This window comes from Camellia sinensis, chromosome 15, assembly GCF_055761805.1.
Source record: "Camellia sinensis isolate YWXY chromosome 15, ASM5576180v1, whole genome shotgun sequence".
Taxonomy (NCBI): Eukaryota; Viridiplantae; Streptophyta; class Magnoliopsida; order Ericales; family Theaceae; genus Camellia; species Camellia sinensis.
In genome coordinates, this window is record NC_138975.1 from 137,792,018 (window position 1) to 137,816,895 (window position 24,878).

The following is a 24,878-nucleotide window of genomic DNA, read 5'->3' on the forward strand; positions in this document are numbered from 1 at the left end:
TCCATACTATTGCACACAAGCACCTAGTGTTTCACCTTCCTCTTGAAACTGAGGTCCTAAGGGACTGATTTTGAAGTTTTGGTGTTGGATTCAAGCTAAGGAAGGCCATTGGAGCATCTTTGTTGAAGAAGTCTTCAAAGGTAAGAATCTCACCCTTTTTTACCTCATTTTTGCATTGTATTTCTACCTATCTTAAATTCGTTTTTGAGCTTAGTGTATAATACAAAAAAGTTCTTTTTTTAAGCCCTCTTGGTTGTTTGTTAAGAGTGTTTTGTAGTTTGGGTAAGTTTGAATACCCTTAGGCCTTGAAAGGCCTCATTTTGTGCCCTTTTGTGTGAACTCCGGGATTTTGGTGTTGGGGTCTCTTCACCACTGAAATCTTGAGGGATTTCAGTGGTGAAGGTGATGCCTTGAAGTCCCAAGAAGGAGAGGGCTACCCCCTCTCCTTGTTGTCCTTGAAAAGGGCATGTTTTGGCCTCTTGAGAGAGCATTATGTTTGAGGGAGTATTGACCATGACTAAGCTGCTTTTTATGCTTAATATGTCATGTTATGCCTCTATTTTTACTTGGTTTTGGTACTCCATGCATGCTTAGCATAGTTGCCATGTAATGCCTTGTTATGCCTTAACATGTCTTAGGTTGTGTGCCTTTGTTTCTAGCATGTTTTAGGCTTACATTTGTGAAGATTTTGTGCTTATCTTGACATGTTTTAGGTCTGTCCATAAGTGTTTGGGTTGATTTTGGCATGCTTGGTATAGCTCCTTTGTATTTGGGCTTGTTAGCCTTGAGCATATGAATGTATAGCATGACATCTTTGCATTGATTTGGTGATTTAGGATCATCCACCATGTCATTTCAGTCCTATTTGCATGCCTATATGTTTACCTTGGATGCATCTTTAATGCCTCATAAGCTTGTGTAGCAATGCTCCATGTTTTGGTGTTTATGCATGCCTTTGTTTTTGAGTCATTTGGATGTCATCTAAGTGGTCCTTAGGCCTTGTATTAATGTCCCAAAACTCTGTTTTTGGTCAATGAGTTCATGCCATGTTTGGTCTTGCTAAGTGTAGTTCAATACTCTATTTGTTTGCTTTGAGCATTTGGGCCATTTGTTGCATGCTTGAATTAATTTATTGTTTGGTTTGACACCATGTTTTAGCATGATTTCAATGCTTATGTTGCATGCTATTTTGTCCATGATTGCCTCTTTCAAGTGTCCTTGAGGGTTGTTCAATTTGTGCCTAAGTGTTGGCCTTTCAACATGAGTATGTGTGCATGTGTATTTGGTCCCTCATTATAGCATTTTGGCTACTGTTTTGGGCCCTATTAGAGCTGCCCAAATCATGTTTAAGACCACCTTTTTATTGGTTAGCATTGCCTCATGTTTGCTTGTATGCTTGCATAGGTTTGTCGCCATGCCATGTTGCATCCTTAGCTTGCATGCTTAGGTTGCATTGCATCTTGCATGCATGCCTTGTTCCTTGACTTAGTGATAGGAATTGGGCCTTGTTTGATTTGATTTGGTTTGCATGCATTTGAAATCAAAGTTGCATACTTGGTTCTTTGGGCCATCATGCATGGAAATGCGTGATTGGTGGTCCGAGAATCGAGGCACATGCCCCTTTGAGTCATTATCATGATAAGGGACATGGTTGGTGCATATATGCCTTGAATTGTGCTACCATGCTTTGCCTTGCCCTCTGTTGCTGTCATTTGCAGATTTTGCAGGAACACTCTGCCGACCGGCAGTGTAAGGTGCCGACCAGCAACAATTTCTCTGCCGACAGCTTCATTTTGTGCCGATGGCCACACACCACTGTCGGTGGTAATTCCACTCAGCCGGTGGCACTCCCAGTGTCCAGGGATGCAGTCCTGAGGTTTTGACAGCCTCCAGAGGAGTGAAGGAAGGAAAACAGAGGCAGCCTATGCATGGCGGCGCGTTTCCCGAGGCATTTTTCCTGTTTTCTTAGTTTTAGTTAATTTGCTTAGTTGATTAGGCAATTTGTAATTATTAATTAGCTTGCGTAGTTAATTAATTTGTAATATTTATTTGGTCCCTCCGAGTGAGGGTAAATATGTAATAAGTGTGCGTGAGTGTGTGTATGTCTTCCAACCTCACGTCTTTCTTCCCTTTTATTTACCTGCTTATGATGGTAGAATAGGGCACGTTTAATTTAGCATACCTTATGCTATGCATGTATGCATCCATGCATTTGTATTGCATGCATTAGGCTCGGTACATCACGCTAACTGCATTCATACTTCAATTCAAAAATTGAATATGTGATCGTTGATCGCATTTCATATGCCATGCTTAGGTTAGTCGAGCCTATCTAATTGCATCCTGTATGTGTTGCATTAGGCAATTTAACATGAACTAGGACACGCATGTTTTCTAACTAGTTTACTGTTTTGGCACGGAGTATGATGTAAGTATTTTCGCTTTAGCATCTCACATGCGTGTGAATGTTAACATGACAGTATGCTTGCCATGCGGCTAAATGCTTATGTGAGATTAAATCGTTTGAATGCCTGTGGGTGAAGGTTGGATTGTTTGAGTTGGAAAAACTCATTGAAATCCGTGTTTTAGCCTACTTGCGAGTAGCAAATTCCAAAGCATTTTCGAAACAAACGGATATGCAATGTTTCTTTCCAAATTAGGCAATCTAGTCTATACTTGTTTGCTGCGCGCATAACATAGTAATTCTAGGCTAATAAATGGAATAAGAACACATAACGTTTTCAAAATCGGATATCATGGTTAGTAGAGGCCGGTCTTCGGACCGGGTGAAAGGGGGTGCTCATAGCTGACCTTCCCCGATCGTACCCAAGCTCCCGAGCCGAGACAACTCCAGTGATGACGGACATGTGGCCTTCGGCACCGAGTCAGGGTTTCCTAAATTTTCCCATGTAAAAATATTTAGGTGGCGACTCTGTATCTGGCAAAGCAGTCCATGTTTGGCATTACTTTTTTCAAAAATCTGTTTCTCAAAACGATTTGCCAGATTTGGACTCTTTGGTTCAGATTAAGAACCGCGACAACAAAAATCGAGTCCGAACTGTAGTAGCGAGGTCCCCCTCCGCGGGCGCGTGCTACAATCAATCATTTTTATCCTTCAAATGATAAACCTTCATATTTGCAACTCTATTTTTTTGACACTGAACATGAAGTACAAAAAGATTGCAAAATTCTAACATGTTAGATCCTATAATTGTTTTTCTTCTGATTGATATCTTAGCATCAAATCCTTACTCACTTTTCTTTCGAAGTTTAAGAGATATATAATCTAGATACCCATCGTATAATCATTCGAGCTGATCCATGCTTAGATCCTTGAACTTACAATGCCCCAAATACTTCCCAAGTGGCTGCAATTTGGCATGAAAATATGACAATCCGGATTATAGAGAGTGTGATATACTTGTTCACAAACATGAAGGACAAAGTCAAAGAATTCGATATTACTATGTTTGTTATGATCCCTTACAATCCCTATTGTTATTTCCATTTGGAGAGCCTGGATGGCGTCAAGGAATTATGAAAAAAAAAAATGCACATGCCACCACTAGAGCTCAATCATCAATTTCGCCTCAAGATGCTACCAATGCAGATGATTTGTTTGACAATAAGACTAAAGGTAATTATAGGCCAAAAAAAAAAAAAAACCTATGTTTATATTGTTCCAAGCAATGTTTGAAAATTTTGAACATTGTTTCAATCTTTAAAGAAAATTCAATCAAACAAGTGATGGTTTCAGCTAGGGAGTTTTACGCATACAAGCTTCAAATAAGAGACAATCATCAATCAATGCGTCTTCAATTAGGTCGACTTATGCAATAATTTGTTGTTGATATGTATGTAAAGCTTGAAACATCGTGGCTTGATTATTTTCGATCAAGGCAACACCAAATAAGGATGGAATTATACCAAGGAATTGTTAATAGTGATGAACATGGAGAATCCAAAGCTTCTTAAATTGGGCGAAAAGTAATCTTACCAAGTTCATTCATTAGTGGTCCTAGGAATCTTTGAAAATGCTACATCGATGCAATGACATTACTTCAACGTTTTGGTAAACCAGATATATTCTTAACTATGACTTGTAATCCAACTTGGCCTAAAATTAAAGCTGAACTACTCCCACATGAGGAAGCACACAACAGACCTGATTTACTCATTCACGTCTTTAGAAGCAAATTTGAACATTTGAAAACTGAAGTCATAAAGAACAAACTTTTTGGACCAGTTGCAGCCTTTACTTATGTTGTTGATTTTCAAAAACGAGGCCTTCCTCATGTTCATATGCTCTTCATTTTGCAACAAGGATACAAACTAAATTCTGTTGAAAATTTTGATGCCGTAATATCCACTGAATTACCGGACAAGCAGAAATATCCTTATCTATATTTTGCAATTGTCAAGCACATGATGTATGGACCATGTGGTTCATTAAATGCAAACAATGTTTGTATGAAAAATGATTATGTAAAAATCATTATCCAAAAAATGTTAATTCAGCAACTACCATGGTTGCTGATGGTTATCCTGTTTATAGAAGACAAAATAATGGTGAACCACTATTGGTTCGAGGCTACATGTTTGAGGACACATCCACATCTACTTGTGAAATTTGATTGTCATATTAATGTTGAAATTTGCTCGACCATCAAAGCTGTAAAATACTTGTTCAAGTATATTTACAAAGGTCATGACAAGGTAGCATTCAACATTATTGGAGCCAATGCTGTTGAAAATATTGATGAAATATCACAGTTTCAATCAGCAAGATGGATCTCTCCTCCGGAAGCGATGTGGAGAATTTATCGTTTCTCTTTGAATGAGGTCAATCCTGTAGTCATTAGTTTATAATTACATCTTGAAGGATGCCAAACAATTGGATTCAACAATAATGCTAGCTTAAAGTCCATAGCTAACAATGAGTTCTTTTTAAGAACCACTTTGACGGAATTTTTTGCAATAAATAGATCAAACAACAAAGCAAAAGCTGGAAAATTTTTGTACAAAGATTTCCCTGAAGCATTTGTCTGGTATTCTAAATACAGAATGTGGTTTCAAAGGCAACACAGAGAGGTCATTGGAAGAATAGCCACAACAAATCCAACTGAAGGCGAGCGTTATTATTTGCGAGTATTGCTAAATCATATCAAATCACCAACATCATTTCAAAGTCTAAGAACTGCTAATGGAACCACTTATGTAACTTTTAGAGAAGCATCTCTTCAACATGGATTGCTAGAAGATGATGAAACTAATGAAAAGTGCCTGAAAGAGACAAACAATTTCCAAATGCCTTCTTCTTTGAGACAATTATTTGCAACAATACTTGTCTATTGTAATCCACATAATCCAAAGGCACTCTTTACAAAGTTTGAAAAATATTTTCCAGAAGACTTTTCAAGAAATCTAGCAATCTCAATGGAGGGTATTTGTTACCAAGTCTTGCAAAGTATAAATTCTATACTTGAGCCTATGGGTAAAAACTTAGGCCAATTTAATCTTGTTGACTTGTTGCTATTAGTGAACCAACGTAGCACACTTTATAAAGAAACACAAGATGAAATGAATATATTAGTGTCTGATTATGACTTGTCATGTGTATCATTACTAAACAAAAAACAAGCAACGACATATTAAAAAATTGTTGAAGTTGTTCTATCAGGCACTCCAAGTTACTTCTTCATTGATGGACCTGGAGGTACAGGAAGGACTTTCCTTTATCGCACAATCTTAGCAACAATTAGAAGTCATAAAATGATTGCTCTTGCAACAACAACATCAGGTGTTGCAACTTTAATTTTACCTAATAGTCGAGCTGCACATTCTTGATTCAAGATACCAATAGATACTGAAGGCAAATTTTCTTGTAATGTTACCAAGCAAAGTGGTCTAGCACAACTTTTAAAAGCTCCTAGACTTATAATTTGGGATGAATCCTCCATGGCAAAGCGCCAAGCCATTGAAGTGCTTGATGAAATGCTACGTGATATAACTGATTCTAACCTTTTATTTGGAGGAAAGGTTATGGTATTTGGTGGTGACTTCCGACAAGTTTTTTTAGTTGTTCCTAAGGGTACTATAAATGAATGCATCGATGCCGGTCTCGTGCGTTCTCATATTTGGAGTTCTTTGGAAAAGCTAAAGCTAAAGGAAAATATGAGAGCAAAATAAGATCCACAATTTTACGAATATCTACTTCGAGTAGGAAACGGAACAAAACCACAAACCTCTAATGGAAAAATCAAAATTCCTCCACCAATGTTTCTTCCTTCCTTATCAAGTTCAAATTCCCTTGAACAATTGATAGACTTTGTGTTCCTAGATTTTACAAAATATTCTAATGATCCTCTTTCAATGATGAACAATGCTATCTTAACTCCCAAAAACGAAAGCGTTGATCACATCAACCAATTGCTCATTGAAAGATTTCCTGGTACTCAAGAACAATATATGAGTATTGATGAAACAATTGAAACAAGCCAACAAGGTCAATATGAAGATTTCTTAAATTCTCTCAATCCAATTGGCTTGCCTCCTCGTAAACTTTTGTTAAAACTAAACTGCCCAATTCTAATGTTGAGAAACATAGATCCCTCAAAAGGATTATGTATTGGAACAAGACTCATCTGTCGTAAATTTGAAAGACATTTCATTGTTACTGAAATTGCTGTTGGTGATCATAAGGGAAATACTATTTTCTTGCCTCGAATCCCTTTACAACCTTCAAATCGAAATATGTATCCTATTCAGTTTACTAGGCGTCAATTTCCAATAAGACTTTGTCTTTCAATGATAATTAACAAATCACAAGGTCAAACTTTGGAAACTGTAGGTATATATTTGTCGCAACCAGTTTTCTCTCATGGTCAACTATATGTTGTTTTGTCTCGTGCTACAACTTTAGCTAAACTTCGAATCCTAATTGAACCACAAGATTCTGATAGTGATGAAACTAATTCCACAACAAATATTGTTTTTCATGAACTCTTATCTTTGGCACAATGCACATGATTTTGTAAGCACCATTTGCACTACATATCCACTACACACTTTAACTACCTAATTTCTTTGTTGTTCTAAATTATAAACCAATCTTTTATAATTTTCTTATTCCTAAATAAATTTTATTCCTTATGCAAAGCAAGCATGACTAATCAGCTCAAAAAAATCGAGGAAATTGATCAAACTACAAGACGATGGATATGCAACATCGTGGTGATTGAAAAAGCACATCCAAAAATCAGCATTGCAACTGGAGGACCATACCAAAGATTGGTTCTCACTGATTTAGAGGTATACTTAACACAATAGATCTCTTTCAACTGTCTTATGCACTTATTCCTTTTAGATGTTATCAATTTATTCATTTCATATGTTATCAGTTTATAACTTCCATGTTAACCAACAAAATGAAAACATTCACAGGAAACCAAAATACGGGCCACAATTTATGGAAATGATATTGAAGTTTTAAAGAACACACTACAAATCTTTGGAACATATTCAATATCAATTGCCACAGTCAGACATGTTGCAGAAGAGCACCGTATCATTCCCAATGAGTACCAATGGAATCTACATGGTCGAACTCCTATTGAGGAAATTGAGGATGATAAACTAACTTTGCACAACCTTTCATTCAACTTCACTCCTTTGAATGATTTAGAAGATGCCAAGGAAGCCAAAAGAAAAAAAAAAAAAAAAACATAAGTATTTAAAAGCATAGCAAACATTATATACTTATGCTTTGGTATTTATGATTTCAGATGTGCTTACTACAGTACTACATGTATCACCACCAAGGAAGAAAACTTCAAGCAAAGAAACAACCCTAATGAATGTCATTCTAATTGACAAACAGTAAGTTCATTCTTTTATAGAAAACTTAAATAACTAGAATACTCAAGTAAACATTATTTTATGCAGCTTGAGGCTAACAATCCTTACACTATGGGATCAACTCAGCACATGTGAAGGTGCAACTTTTGCAACAAAATCAGCTCCATTTCCAATAGTAATTGGGATGAGACTAAAAGTTACATCATACAATGGTAAGAAATACTCTTCCCGCTATATATGTTAACTACATTCAAAAACTAAAGTCTAACATGTATCACAAATTTATTTTCTATACAGGCTTGACATTATCCACAAAATCATCAAGCTCATTCATATTTGATCCCCCTATACCAGAAGCCCTAAAATTGCAGACTTGGTAATCACATTCTCTCTCATTAAACATATTTAGAGTTGATTCTTATAATAATGCCCATCTTTTTTTCTTTTCTTTTTTTTATGATTTTTTTTTTTTTATAAATTTCTATAGGTGCATTAATCATGCTAATATCATAAATGCAATTCCATTTAACAACTTACAACAAATTTCACGAGCACAATGAACTCCACCAAAACCAAGAAACATCATGAAGATCAATGAACGGCCCAAGTTTGTCACTGACGTAACTAACGTTCCTTTAATTGACTTAATTTAGTTTGATAATTTCTTTGTTTTTCATTTTCATTTGTCATTTTCTTTGTCTCCTCACTTTGCCCCTTTCAAGTGCACATCATTTCAAATATGCATTAAATATATATTTATATATCTTAATCTCTCATATCTATTTTATGCTAGAAATCCTAATTCACAGTTATTCTATTGCTCTTTTTTTCTTATATTCATATCTTCAAACAGACTACTTACTATCGGATACGTGGTTGGGCAAATGTTCCAAATTTTCAACAAAAATTGTGGTACATGAGTTTCTCTAAATGCAAGAGAGCAACAGACGCAACTTCCATTGATTTAGTTCAATGCAATTTTTGTAACCAAAAGGTCCAACCAGAACCTCCGTAAATTATATACTCCTATAAACATTATTGGAAACTTTTTAAATTATTTTATATCTTTTACCAATTAATTGATTGTCTTTATGCATAATTCTAGATGTAAGTTTGGCATAGAACTCACTGATACAACTAGAACAATAGATGCAACAATTTTTGATGTTTAAGTTGATAATCTTTTCTTAATCATTGCCAAAGATTGGATGCACAATACAAACCTTGTAAGTCTCATACTAACTATATTGTACTTTATACATATAAAACAAAAATACCTAATAATAATTATATATATATATATATATATATCTCTTTTATAAAGGATGGATACGTTTCTCTCGATGCATTAGGAAACCTATACAACACTGATGACTACTTCATCCATCTTCATGCATACCCATTCAAAATCTCTAGTACTATGCAATGCAATTTCACTGTCAATGCAATACACAAAGAATGTGCCATCAATACACTTGAATTCCATGAAAAAGCTCTAGATTTAGTCTCATCTCCACCTGCAAAAAGAGCACACAAAGAGCTATTTGCACCTGCATCAGCTTCAATTGGAAACATTTTGAAGCCTTCAAATATTACTGAAGAAGCCACACCCTCAGCCACTGATGGCCTAATTGCACCACCTGATGCAAAGAATGCTTGATCTACTTTACCACCACTTCCTCTTTGCTTACACCTGATCTCTTTTTGCATAGACTTGATCTCCTTTTAAGGATGTCCCTAACTTTTTGTTTGTACATATTCTATGGAGTCAATCCATAACCAAACATATTTAAACTTATGGCGTGTAAACAAGCTGCTAACTTTATGTAAATATTTTAACTATAAGTTTATGTTTCTATGTGTCAAGTTCTTAATTTTTGGCAAAAAATATATTCACTTTGCTGCTATTCACTTTGAAAGATTTATATCAGGTGAATCGCTCTATATGAATTCTACACGTGTATTCATTCATATTCATTTATGATTCATTAGCAGCTTTCAAACCCCATCTTGTTAAAATTGTCACAGATTTTATATACATTCAAAGCTTGGCAATACGAAGCATCTTACTACAACATGGAACACCAGATACACAAACCATCAAAAGGTTAGTGCTTTTACTTTCATTTATTTTTTTATTTTTTTATTTTTTATTTTTCCCGGAAAACAAAACAAAGAAAATTTCAAACCAAGTTACTATTATTCTCTATGTTCTCTTTTCATTTTTTGAAAAACACTTTCCACCACTTGGTTTGTCACCACTTGATCTCAACTTAATGATTTTGTCCATAGCCAATCTTTTCAATTTCTATTAATGGTTTTATCCATAACACTTGCAGGGTTAGAAATTTGAAACTTATACATTAGAATGCTTTTACTTCAAGTGCACTACTTCTAATTTCAGCTATGCATTTCGTGCAAGTGTTGCTAATGCTTTCTAAGTCTTCTCTCATTCAACTTATATTATGTTTCTCCTCTTTCTCTTGGTTGTTTTTCTTTATTTTAATACAATCTTTCTTGGAAAAAATTGTGAGAATTTGGTTTTGATTAATTATTTTTTAGAATGAAATGTTGAAAAAATCAATTCATTTATAAGAGATGTTTAAGCTGGTCTAATATTTGCAAATATGAGATGTTTGCATCTATAGGAAAACATCAATAATTAGTGATCAAATATTAAGGATCTTAAACCATAGGCATGGGCTATCATGCGAAGCCCGATGCCTCCCAACTTGTAACTCTATATAAGTTGAAGTAAAAGAAGAGGGTTTGGGGTAAGAATGTAACAGAGAAAAAGAGAGTTTTTCCTACGATGACAATAGTAGCTTTACAAATGATGCTAGGTGCAAACCTTCCTATGGAAGGAATGTGTGTTTGTGCTCATGAGAGAGAGAGAGAGAGAACTTGATATTGAACACACTAGCGAAAAATCACGATTTTGTTTTAAAAAGGAAACAAAGGACATATTTTCCTTCAACAGTAACAGTAACCAACAGATAATAACGCTTTAATGATTTGGTTTCACTTTCGCTAATATAATATCCAATATTTTAATCAAAGAAGTAAAATAAATCATTACTTTACTTTCAACAATAAAAATTAAGAAAGCTTTGTTTTTATGGCGAATTAATGACAAAACAAGTTGTTATATTTTTGTCAATTGAAAACTATTAACAAACTATAATAGTTTGACACTATAGAAAATTTGACATTTAGGAGCATTCCATAAATTAGTCAACAAGCCATAAAACAGGAGTAGAAGTTATAGCAACATTTATAACGAACAATGATTATGCAACCTCCGTGTTAGGTATACGGTGTTTCAAAAGTGTCATGCTCCATTTATAGTCTATTTTTAAGAAAATGTTGCCAAATGATTCACCTTTATGGCATTTTTGGAAAATCATCATAGGTGGTGTTATTTTTTCATTATGATATTATTTTATTAGCATTAGTTTTTTTTATTGTTGAGTAAGTTATCGAAAAAAAAAGAAAAAAAAAACTATACCATTGGATGCTACTATGAGTGAATTATCTTTACTAATGGAATTAATATTATGGTAAACAATATAACAATTGCCAAAACGTTGTTGTGTTGACTAAGAAAGGTAATTCCTTAATGGTGATATACGAGTCCTATCACGTAGTCACTCTTGCTAATGAACCATAAAATTCAAAATAAGCTATTAAAGAAGAAATTTGAATGAAAGTAATTGATACATATTTTGCAATTATTGAAAAGAATCAAAATGAAAAGATGATTCAATCCTAAAATTGTTCAATTTAGTTAGGCTCGTAGTTTTTAGACAATAGTAACAATTCTGAACCAAATCGAATCGTGATATATTTATTTACTATTTTTAAATATTTTTGAATGTGAAAACAAAAGTGTACAAGTGCCTAGAAAAATTTCAAACACCTCTCTTGATTATGGAATTGAGTAACTTTAACTAACCTAACTACATTCTTGTTGTTAATTAGTTTTTTTTATAATAAAATATGTACAATATCTCTTGTTATATAATATCTTCATAATCGTAGAACTAAATCGAACCGAACTGAACCAAATAGATTTCAAATGGTTCGGTTCTAGTCCAGTTACATTCAATGGTTAAGTTACGGTTTCAAATTTCTTGGAACTATAGAAACTAGTTCGGTCCCTAGTTTACTCTGAAACAGAACCAATCTAATCAGTGAATACCCATACCACATAGGGTGATTGGAAACTCATTTTCCTGCTATATAATTCACCAAAATCTCATCTCTCCTCATCTATTGTCACAAAGTTTAATCATCAAGATGGCGATTACAGAACACAAAGCATCGAGAATAATTAACCTAATAGTAACCAAAGCATTCCATGAGTAGTTGAAAGCTTTAGGGTTATTTATACCAAGACTCCTAAGCTATTGGCAAATATCAATTTGTGTAGAGACCCCAATTTTTGAAAGTCCATTAAATCCCTAACCTTGAGTTTATTTCAATAAAGTCCTTGAATTTTTGCTTAATTGCGTTTTAAACCCTAGAATCGGGAAGCATCGCGAATTAATTCGAGTAAACCCTAATCAATCCCGTAGATTAATAATCACCTTTAAAATCCTATTATTAATTATTAGACCCTATAATTATAGATTAATCACTTTAAAATCTTAATTCCCGGTAATGCCGTTTTTGTTCAGTTTCTCGCCTTTGTTTGCACTTTAATTTAACAGGACCCAAATTTATTATTTTAACTATTTTCTAGTGTTAGTATATTGTATACTAAATATCAAGGTTCCATAAATTTAGACTTGGTCCCTATATACTTCTATTTTATTTCATTCCAAACCTTAATTGTAGTACTTTCTTAATTAATTACTTGTGCCTATTATTTTATGTTTATAAATACAAATATCTTATATATATATATATATATATATATATTTCTTAGAGCCCAAGTAGTTAGCCATGTGATGGATGAAAAGGCCTTGATGGCAACTTTGACAAATTACACTTATAGAACTTGGCCCCTAAGAAATCTCTCAATCCTTTCTCTATATATATGCACACTTCTCTCCCTCAATTTACACATTTTCAGCCATGCACTAGAGGAGTGAGAGAGAGTGATCTTGGAAAAGAAAAAGAGAGGGAGAGAGAGAGAGAGAGAGAGAAGAGAAGAGAAGAAGAAAAAGAAGAATTGTGTTGAGTCTTGTACAATGAAGGTAAACAAACATCACCTCTTCTCTCAAGTTCTTTTACCACTTGTTTTTCCCCTCCTAATACATGCTCTTTGTATATATATGTTGTAGTCTAAGCCTACACTCTTGTATAAATGTGTATTAATCAAGAAATGGTATGCTTTTCTTTCTTTCTTAAATTTCTAGCAGCAAATCTTTTCCCTTTCTTGAATTTATTTTCCTATCAAAACTCCATAAACTCGAAATCTGTTTTTATGGTGTAATATTTGGTATGTCTAGAGTATGTGATAATTTTGGTAGGACCTAAGGATGTATTTTTATAACCTAAACAATTTTTCTAAGTTTGTTACTCACAGAACCAGAAAAACAGTCAACTTTCTCTATTTTTATAAAATTCCAAAAAAATAATCTTGATTCCAATTTTATGTCAAAATCTTAATCTTGGTGTTATATTTTAACTAAAAATTGTTTGAACTCAAGAGAGTGAGGGGTTCGAGAGAAAAACCGATTTGCATAACTGTCAATGAATCTGGACAGATCTTGATAATTCTGAATTATCTTAAAATCTAAAATACCTATGCTACTTTCGTAAATTGAGTTTGAAACTAGAATTGTTTATCTAAAAAATCACATGAGGCCAGGTACTTAGGGCCAATAAAAGTATTTTTTTCATAATTATTTTCAAACTAGTTCAAATCTAGAAATTTGGAAATTTGTGTTAATATGCTCTTATTTGGTTTGTAACTCTTATATTCTATGTTTCTTGAATGTTTTAGTCTTGATATGTGATCTATGATAAATTGTAAATTTTTTTTACCATGAATAAATTACTTGTTGTTTAGTTTGGATTCGTAATTATACTAACCATGCTTTGCTATAACTGAGAACATAATGCACTTAATAAAGGGGAAATCAAATGGGATGATAATGGGTTGCGATCATTGTATTAAATTTTATGAGATAATGAACGATGGATTCAAGAGTATGATATAATGGAATGTGTTCCATTTTTGTGAATTCTTGCACAAGTGTATTTTTGAACCCTAACATGGCACAGGAGGTATTCTGGCTGCTTAATGGAAATGGGAGGCATAAGGGTGGCAGTGAGGGTCTCACACAGGAAGAGTATCCCTGGAAGCCCGTTCCCTTGGAACAGACCATGATGTCACCACTCGGGTGTGTAACCTAGGTGCGTGGGCATCATTGGCAATTGTGCGGTAAGCGACGCATTGGTATTGTATTAACCAAGAGGGAGTCAGAATTGCCCGTGGCCAGTGTTAGTGGTTGGATAGGAACGACATTCCGCGGGGAGTAGCCTAGAACTAATTGATTATTATTCATGAGAACTGAAATTTAATTATAAGCTCTGCTTAATTATTGCTTTCGCTGTATGTTATGATCGTGCCGTTATGTTACTTGTGTATTTCGAATGGGAAAAAGGTTGGGGTGTGTGTGTTTACTGGGCATTCCAAGCTCATGGCGTTTTATGCAGGTGAGTTTTACACCGAGAACGAAACCCCTAAACGCTTTGCAGAACCATGGCTACCTTAGAAATTAGATTTTATAATTCTTGCATTTTGGATAATCCTTTTGTATCAAGGAACTGATCTGTATTTAAAAAATTGAAGGATTTTATTTATAACTATTATTAATATTTTCTTTTAGTGTAATTATTTATATTTTGTGCTTAAAAATGATGTGTATCTGCTAGTTAAACCCCGGTGTATCGTTGTATTATATTATTAAAATTTGGGGCGTTACAATTTGTGTCCCACATCTATGAACTTGTACATTTTGAACTCCTCAACTATAAAAATATATCACTTTCATCCATTTAGACCCTCCTGCGGACTACTTTCAAAATGGATGTATTTGTATGATATTCGCTAAAAATTGAGAGGTCTTAGTGTAATTAATCCAAAACTTTATAAAAGCAAGAACCCTATTAATTACTTTAATAATGCCTAAAGAGCACACAATAAAACATAAAATATTTTAATATTTAGCATGATAAAAACCTAGGATTTTTTTTTTAATTTAAATTTTTATAAAGAATGATATATATTTAATCTTAGATACCAAAAAATTGAGATAATAATTAATTTTCTTAATCTCACTTTAAAACATCTTAAACATCCCGATCTTATCCAATCCGACCTGAATTCATTATGAAATAGGCAAGTTTCCCGATAAAGGTTTAAGGGGGTGTTAGTTGCCCATTCTGATCCCAACCCTAGTATATTTAAAATATTTTATAATTTATTTGTATAATTACAAAAATATATATTTTATTGCCTACACTTCTATTTTTTTATGTTTTAAGACTTAAATTGTTCTAATATTAGACTTGGTAATGGTTTGTAGTGTTAAGATATGATTTATTATTGGATAAATCACATTGACCTTCCTTAAAGTTTAGAGAAATTACAATTAGCCCCATAGATTTGATATAATTACACTGACTTTCGTTTTAGTATAGTTAAAGAGACCAAAACTAATACAGTGGGTATGAAGATATAAATATACACAAGGTAAAATATACATTTAAGTGTAAAAAATATGACAACATCATTTTTATTCATATGTGTTGGCTTTTTGGCTTTAGAAGGTTATTTTTGTAATTATGAGCGTGCCAGCAAGGATCAATCAGTCCTTACAGAATTGTAATTGCCAACCAATTATTCAAACGATTGTGTTATGGTTCTTTTAGCCTTAATAAAGAGGACTTTTACTGGTGACTTACTAGTAGCTTGACTTCGGAGAATTTGAGCATAAGAACAGTTAAATAAATTGAAGCATTTCATTAGTATGAAAACTTACAATGATCTCAACTTCGTAGAGATTTACAGCGGCAATATACTCGAAAACTACTCCTACAAATGAAGTGCAGTGCAGGAACTTAAAGTACAGAAATGCAAAGAACAGGAAATAAAACTGGAATATGTAAAGTAAGACTGGTTTTCTTTAGATTTTTCTCTATCCCTTTCTCTGAAGTCCTTCCTGCTATTTACACTCTCCGAAGATAACCATCGAACTGTATTTCAAACCGTCGAACTGCTCCTCCGTGATCGCTGATCATGCTACCTTATAAGTAGTTCCACTACGCCTTCACTTGCAGTTAAGCTTCCCTCCTATATTCGAATTTGAATGTGAGCAACCGTTGAAGCCACGTCACTGTACATTTCTTTGTTGATCCGCTGCTACTCAGATCTTATAACAACCAATATTAACTGCCACGTGTATGATCAGGATTGAAGACCTGACTGGTCTCCCCATATTACCCTTACTTTGCCAGGCGTCGAATTGTCACTGGCTAGCACAAAATATGTAGCTAGCATTACCCCCCGCACTAATATGCCCAAGACTTGGTGATATTAGTGGATCAGGGTCCTTTTTCCCACGTCTTAGAACGTGCATTGGTTTTGCATCTTCCCAGAAATGCAACTGTCCCTCACCATCTGTATTAATACTCTCGTTTTGATCCTTTAAGTATTTTCACTGTCTTAGTATTCGAACAGACTGATACATTTCATGGCCAAATTAATTCTTTCCTCCAGCGATGAAGCACACGAAGAGTCATATGTCGATGCTATTTCTCATCGAAAGCATGCATTTATTAGCCACCTTTACCTACCTTTCTATATTCAGGTCATGGATGCCTTTGCAAATTACCGACCTTTGGATTACGAACACATTGCTCTTAATCCTTCGATTCAGAAAGCTACAAACATAGACGTAAGAAGTTTTTCCTCTGACCTACCTTTACAGTTCGAACAAACTGCTCTCAAACCTTTGATTCGGAAAATTGCAAATATGGACTTGAGAAACTCTTCTTCGCAAATCTCTGTATGAGATAAAGCTGCAACTTCTTCCTCTTCTGGGGGTTCTGACTGGACAAGCTGGTCAATACCTGAGACCTGTGATTTGAAGAAGCGAATCAACCATCATTTTGTTGAGTTCACCGACCCTTTAGAGTTTCCGTCCTATGCTCGAAGTTCAGTTGTTTATCCCTATGTGCCCATTGATCAGCGGCATAGCCTGGAGGAGAATCTTCTTGTAGCATGGTATACATCCTCCATGCCTACAAAGATAGTGCACGCTGCCCCCCGCCCAGAAGAAGCACAAGGGTATAACCCATCATTCTTAGCCCAGAAGGCGAAGATTGTTCTTCTGACTGGCTTGATTATATTAATGCCTTTGTTCCTTCTGCTCCCGTGTCATCTCTGAAAATAGAAGCATCCACACCTTCTTCTTCGTCTCCCGAAATTGAAGTATTCATACCTTCTCCCCCACCAATTCTTTCCTGGACAGAGAAACTGAAGCTTGCCCTATCCATGGAAAATGTCTTCCCACCTTATAAACCTCTACCTTTTCCTATTCCAGCTGAGCGGAAACAAGCTCAACTTCTGCTTGCAGCTTTCTCTCATTTGCCTTTTAATGTTCTTGAGGATGAAGTCCCTCTCAAGAACCTTCGATGGGCTTGCGATATTCTGACTAGGGGCCATGTCCTTAATCCCCTTGCTCAGGCAGAACTTCATATGTTTCTGGACCAACTTCCATTGCTCCTTAACTGGCATGGAAATTCTATGGCTACTACACAATCTTTAGACCAACTTTCGTCTCTTCGAATTCATGCTCAGTACGAGGCAGAGAACTTCATTGAAGAATTCGGTGATTTCAAGAATAAAGATTCCGCGTATTGGGATGACTTAGACATTGACGAATTGGAACAAGGATTAAGAGAGGTGGCTTTCGAAATAAAGGCTGAAGAGCTCTACTATGAAGTGAGAGCACATCAACTTATGCAGCCAATGCTAGAAAATTTGTGAGATAGAATAAGGAAAGAACAAAAGTTTATTGATCATTGTTGGACTAAATTTCATGATCTTGTTATTTATTCCATTCCTTATTTTTATGAGCTCGAGTTCATACCAAGATAGGGTCATCTGATGTAATCGCTTTGGTTTTAATATAAACAAAATTCTTCTTCATTTGTCATTGTTTGACCCTGTCTTCACTTGTGTTTTCACTTGTGTTTTAAAAGTCAACTCAGAGCTTCAAACTTTGAACAATTCCATCCTTTGAATCTGGACTTAATTGTTTTAAATGAAACACTAAATGAGCCAATTATAAACCTTTCCAATTTGTGGAATAAAGTTGACAGTTTTGGCTGATTTTCAATTAGAAACAGTGCTTCGAATCTAGCAGTCTTATACTTAAGTCTGTTTTGACCATAGTCAACATCTAGTCATTGTCATTATTGCTTTTGATGTTTCAAACACCAAATCCCATCCTTAAAGAATCTCAAGTTTTGCCTCGAAGGACTTTACCTTTGTTAAAAACCTAAAAACAGGTCTTTAAACTCTTTTAAGTGAAATAAACACTCGAGTATTTTTATATTTTGGGTATGGCAACCTGCTTCGAAGCCAACTTCTCTGTTTCGAAGCCGTTTGACTTGGCTTCGAAGCAAAATATCTTACTTCGAAGATAGCCTCAACAACTGGGCTTTGTTTTTCCCTCCAAAAGCATCAATATTGAAGGAACCTTTTGCATTCGCACTTCTAATACTTAACAACTCATGTAATATATTTTCAAATACGAGGGCTTTAAAAACCCTTTTGTTTCGTGCTCTGAAATCACTTGCTCTTGTAATCGCACAAACCCCTCTTACTACCGATCTTCGGCTTCTCTCTACTTCCTTTCCCGGTTTCACTTTCAAGAAAAGCATACTGTCAATGGCTTCTCCTTTATCAGTCGTAGAGCGTACGAGCCCATCTGTGGCCCTTAAGAGGATTATTGATGCAGAATGTGAAAAGTACAAAGCTGGGGAGAAAAGCGCTATTGATGGACGCATCTTTGTCCCTCGTCGCCATGTGCAGCTAAACTACGTGCTCGGGCCCATATTCAAAGAGATCCTTACTGAGCTCCCAGCCCTGTATCCCCGACTGGAAAACCAATGTCTTCTCTCTGAAGGTGGTCTTAACTGGAGGAACTGGAGGATAAATCGCCCCCATCGATGCTGGCCCACGGTGAGACCAGAGTGGCAAGAATGGTATGATCGGGTTATTCCTGCTAGGACCCTGGACCTTCAAGAACTCTGCCTTCTCGATGCTCTCAGACTATCTAGGGTAACTATCTCAGAGGACCCTTTCCTTATTCCTGCCGCCCTATGTTTTTGGAATCCTGTCTTTAACTTTTTCCAATTTAGATGTGGGATGATGACCCCTACTGTTCTTGATATTTGCCATTTACTGGGACTATCTCCCATTGGCACCCCTTTTGGACCGGATTATCCTGATTTAGCAATCCATTTCTCTCTCCCCTCCCTTAACTCATCTTATAGTGATTTTGCTAGGGCTGAGAATAAAAGAGAAGGCCTTGTGACTGATAGGGAATTCTTTTCTTTCTTATTGTATTGGCTTTACAAATTCTTTTTTTGCACCTCTTCTCAGAGAATCATGCCTGAATTTGCCCCTCTTGCCAAAGCCTTTGTTTTACAGAAAAAGGTGGCCTTAGCCCCACATGTTCTAGGTCACGTATATAGAGTCTGCTCCCTTTTCTGTGAGAAACCCCTAGATGCTAATCAAGGGGGGCCATTCTGGATCCTTCAGTTTTGGCTTTTCGCATATTTTACTGAGTTACAATCCAAATGCCTTAAATTTTCCGAGCCAAACCCTCTTACTCATGGTATAAGGTTGGCCAATGCTTCACTTTACTCTTCTACCTTTGCTTTTTACTTCTCTTTCTTTCACCAGCTTCCAGCCTCACTTCCTACTTACCGTTTTCGTCCCTTCGAACCTTCCATTGGTCCATCTTGGTTGAGGAATTTCCTAAGTGACCAGTCCTGTACTTCACCTATTCACAAAGATATATGGGCTTCCATTCTGATTCCCAGAGAGTTATTTATCGGGACTTTGAACCCGAAGGCCTACAAATGCATTGCTGAACCTTACTGTCTAGCTCAATTTTCTAGACAATTTGGCCTCACACAAGGGGTCCCAATACCTCTCTGCAGCAACACAAATCTCAGCCTTACCAGAAGGGATCTGAAAGTCCAGAAATCCAGGCTAGAAAAGGCAACTTTTAAATTTGTAGATGACTTGGCCAACTTCGAGTACACCCCTTTCATTCCTCAAGGTACCGTGTTGAAGAGGTACCAAAACTGGTGGGTGACTAACATGGAGATTTATTTGGCTATTTCACCTTTAAACCTACTAACGGTGTTAGATGTGACCAAGCCCAAAGAAACTGGGGTTGTCACTTCTTCCACTGTTTCAGATATAGCACATGCTATAACACAATCTGCTCCTGCTGCTTCAATTTCTCCTAGAGTTACTCGGGCTGCCTCGAAGAAAGGTATACCCTTGTCCCTTCTTCTTTTGTCTTTTATAATGCATTTTGCCTTATCTTTAATTCTTCTTTTGTGGAGGTGGTCAATCACAAAAGAAAAGGAGGCTCTTTGAACTTGAGAAGGAAACATCCGATATCCAAGGAGAAGAAACAGATGAAGAGGAAAAGCTACCTTTGAAAAGAAAGAAGAAAGCGATCGTCCTTTCATCTGACTCGGTTAGGGATAAGATAACTGCCAGAGAGATGAAAGATGAATTCATCTCTTCGGAATCCAGATCGCAGCTTGAAGAAGTTGAGGAAAAAGTTGAGAAAGAAATTGAGAAGGAGCAGACCCTACCAATACAGAGGAAAAGGAAGAGAAAGGTGACTGTCTCTCCTTCTGATATGGTCGAAGACTCTGATTCTGAGACAATTGCCAAAGCAATGGAGAAGAGAAAAAAGATGCCTGCTTCCGCTCCTGTCTTGGTTGAGGATACCATCCATGAAGCAGCCGTCAAGACAGCAGAACAAGAACATTCTAAAGCCATGATTGTCTTCGAGAGAGCTGAGAAGAGACGACAACAACAATTTCTGAGAGATGAAGCTGCCGCTGCTGACATACTACAAAGGGAAACTGCAAGAAGGCAACAAACTACCAGATATTACACCCTTCGTAGTTCCCCCATCATTGCCGACACTTCTGGAGCAGGTAATTTTTATGCTCCTGCGATTTTTCCTCTGTCAGCCTTTGGTATTGAGGTTTAACATTGCCTTATATTTCTTCCTCTTGCAGCAGCAACTTCTGAGTTCATCTCTCCACTAAGACCTCTCTCCGTTTCATTCGAGGTTGATCAGATGGAGGATGTAAGGACTATTCAGACCACACTCCCACTTCCAGGGTCTACACTTCCTGCACTTTTCTTGAGACCAAGCATTCCTGCGCTTCTTTCTCTTGGTTTGACTCCACGTCTTTCTTACTTGACTCTTGACTTTCCTCACTTTACTTCTTTGCCGAGTCTTGCTCCTCTTTTTCCTTCCAAGGAGATTCCAACTGCTACCTTATCTCTGATGGGTGCTGACAGCTCTCTAACTCGTGACTTATCACCCTTACCTAGCTCCAGCCCTCCTTCACTTGATTCATTGATGGCTAGGACCATGGAGACCATAAAAGATGCTCCACCCATTTCTCCTATTCCTATGCAATCTTCCATGTCTCCCATGGCAACTCTCTCTGCGCCCCTCATGTCTAATGATGAGATTGATGTCTTTGAAGCAAGATTAGCTAGTCTTTTTGACATCACCTCTACTTCTCCGACATTCGATGAGGAGGCTGAGCCATTAGTTTTGGCTGATTCTTTGCTGGAAATTTTTGAGAGCTTTCCTTCCTCCAGCAGCCAACCTTCTGTGCCTTTGATAGACTTGGACACCTGTCTGGACCTGTTAATTTCTTTTTTGAGGATTCCCTTCGAGGCTCTACAAAGGCCTATAATTAAAAATGGGTTTCTTCAATGCTGCAAACTTGCTGAGCAGTCTGGTATGGATGTCTCAAATCACCTATCCTAGGCAGCAGCTACTATCGATTTTTACATCAGCATTTGTTATGCTGCCAAGGCTGCAGATGAGAAATTGGTTAGAGACCAAAGTTTTGTTTCTCAAGTGCATACCGAGGTATCGAAGCTTAAGGAACAACACTCCTCTGCCTCTCACTTTCGAACCCAACTGCTGGAGAGGAAAGCTCAACTCGAAGAGGAGCTTTCTGCAGTGAATCAGGCCTTACTCCGAACTGACCTCAAACTGCAAATCACCAATCAAGGGCTGACCGATCAAAAGAGAGACATGGCTGCAGCTATTCAACTATTTTCGTCGTTTACCAATAGGAAATCTGTTGTACAAAAATAGCTAAAACATTGTAATGATTTTTGGGCCAATTTGTGCCACGATGTACTTGACTCTTTATAAAACATTTCCTTGTTTATTATCTTATGTTCTTGTACTCAGTGTTTATTTTGCTCCCCGTGTTTCCCAAATAGTTGGAAAATAAGGCTTTAAATATCTGTCATTAATCTTTTTGGGATGCATATAACCATTCAAATTTTTCAAATGGTATGCTCCAAAAGGCAAAACTCTATGAATTTGATATGGTCCTTCCCAGTTAGGTGACCATTTGCCAAATCTATGGCTTTTAAGTCCTATTGGAAGTATTGTCTTCCACACCAAATCACCTTCATCAAAGCCAACGTGTTTGACTTTCTTATTATAATTTTTGGCTGCTTTCTTCTTCTGAAAGAGAATGCTATTTAATGCCAAAATTCTAGCTTCATCTATGTCTTCTAACTCCAAGCACATACTCTGATAGTACTGCTCAGGATCCAACTGGTCTTGGCATCTTACCCTTAAGGATTTAACATTGATCTCCACAGGTAATACTGCATCATGCCCATAAACTAAGGCATAAGGAGTGACTCCTGTGCTTGACCTTGGGGAAGTTCTATAAGCCCACAATACATCTAACAATAAGTTATGCCAATCTCTAGGATTATCATCCACAACCTTTTGTATTCCCTTTTTTAAGGACTTGTTAGATGACTCAGCTTGACCATTGGCTTGTGCGTAATATGGGGTGGAATTAACAAGGCTAATCCCAAACTCAGCCACAAAAGACTTTACCATTTTCCCATCAAAAACAGTCCCATTATCAACCGTTATCGTTTGTGGGATGCCAAATCTATGGATCAAATCCTTAATGAACCCAATAACCTCCGTCTGATCTACAGCTTTGTATGGCCTAGCTTCGACCCATTTGGTGAAATAATCCATAGCTACCAAAATGAAACAATGATGCTTCGAAGAGGGAGGGTGTATTTTTCCCATCATATCCATGGCCCATCCTCTGAACGACCAAAGCTTTACTACTGCATGTAGATCAGTTATGGGCACATGCCTTATTGTACCATGCTTTTGGCATGCCTGGCAGCCCTTTGCATATTCTATGCAGTCTTTAAGGATAGTTGGCCAATAATAGGAATGTCTTCGAAGCAGCCATCTCATTTTTACACCAGGCTGATGTGCACCACAGATGCCTTCGTGAACTTCAGCCATAGCTATTAATGCTTCTTTTGGCCCTAAACATTCCAACAATAGACCATCTCCCCCTCTTTTGTAGAGATCGTTGTTATATATGATGTATTGCACAGATTGCAATTTAACTCTTCTGTTGGCTTTTGAGGATGGGCCAGCCAAGTATTGTATAATTGGATGTCTCCAATCTTGTTCCTGCAGATCATTATAATTGATTTCCAGGACCATGTTCCTCTTATTTAAGGGTGGTATAGATTTTTGGTATGTTGTTTGGCTTACATCCCACTAGGTACCATCATTTCTCTTGAAATTCGAAGCTTTCTGAGCCACATCATTAGCTCTATTATTCAAGAATCTCGGAACATAAGTTACATTTACTATTTCAAATTGAGAGAGAAAATGTAATGCGACGACATAATATGGCAGCATACTTATACTTTGACACTTGAAAATCCCTTTTACTTGGTTAACGACCAATTGGGAATCTCCAAATATGTCAACTGCATGTACTTGTAACCCAATAAGGATTTCCAATCCCACTATCAAAGCTTCGCAGCTTGATTATTAGAACAAGCAGTTTCATCCACTCTGAAACCATGTGTGGTTTCTATTCCTTGCGGTGACTTGATCACTATACCAATTCCAGTTAGGCCATTGGCTTTCGATCCATCGAACCACATTTGCCATGGCTCGACACTAGCCATACTGAGTTCCATTATCTCTTGACTCTCTGTTTGAGATGGATGGTCTGCCAAAAAATTGGCTAAAACTTGTCCTTTCACTGCCCTTTGGGGCACATATTCTAAGTGAAATTCTGACAAGGCTAATACCCATTTTCCAATTCTTCCCCTCAACATAGGTCTAGATAACATGTATTTAACCAAATCTGTGGTTGGAATTACCAAGACAGTCGTAGGCAGAAGGTAATATCTTAATTTCATTACAGCAAAATACAGCGCAAGGCAAAGCTTTTCTACAGCTAAATATTTACATTCACAAGAATTTAAAAACCTACTAAGGTAATAAACAGCTTGCTCCCTGCCTTCCTCATTGTCTTGGGCTAAGAAAGCTCCCAATGAATCTTCTGCTGCAGCTATGTACAACTTCAAAGGCTTAACGCCATTTGGTGGCATCAGTACTGGAGGGTTGGCCAAGTAGGCTTTGATTCCATTGAAAGCACTTTGATGCTCCGTTGTCCACACAAATTCCTCTTCATCTTTCAGCCTTAATAAGGAAAAAAAAACTTTAGTTTTCCCTGCAGTGTTAGAAATGAATCTTCGAAGAAAATTAACATGTCCAAGGAACTTTTGTAATTCTTTCTTACTTGATGGAGGTCTGGCTTCAATGATGGCTTTGGCTTTATTCTGGTCGATCTGTATTCCTTTCTTGTGTACTACATAGCCCAAGAAGTTTCCAAATGATACGCCAAAAGCACAC

At 36.5% G+C, this 24,878-nt stretch overlaps 2 protein-coding genes across 2 annotated transcripts; both read left to right on the plus strand.

The window, feature by feature from the left end:
- The first annotated feature begins 4,095 nt into the window (after window positions 1-4,095).
- Window positions 4,096-4,869, plus strand: LOC145813334 (uncharacterized). The gene has a single exon (XM_082908614.1). The coding sequence runs from the start codon at window positions 4,096-4,098 to the stop codon at window positions 4,867-4,869; it is 774 nt and encodes a 257-aa protein (XP_082764740.1).
- A 1,089-nt stretch (window positions 4,870-5,958) lies between these two features.
- LOC114303677 (uncharacterized) lies at window positions 5,959-7,029 on the plus strand. Its single transcript, XM_028248832.2, has 2 exons — window positions 5,959-6,091; window positions 6,341-7,029. The coding sequence occupies exons 1-2, from the start codon at window positions 5,959-5,961 to the stop codon at window positions 7,027-7,029; spliced, it is 822 nt and encodes a 273-aa protein (XP_028104633.2).
- The last annotated feature ends 17,849 nt before the right edge of the window (window positions 7,030-24,878 follow it).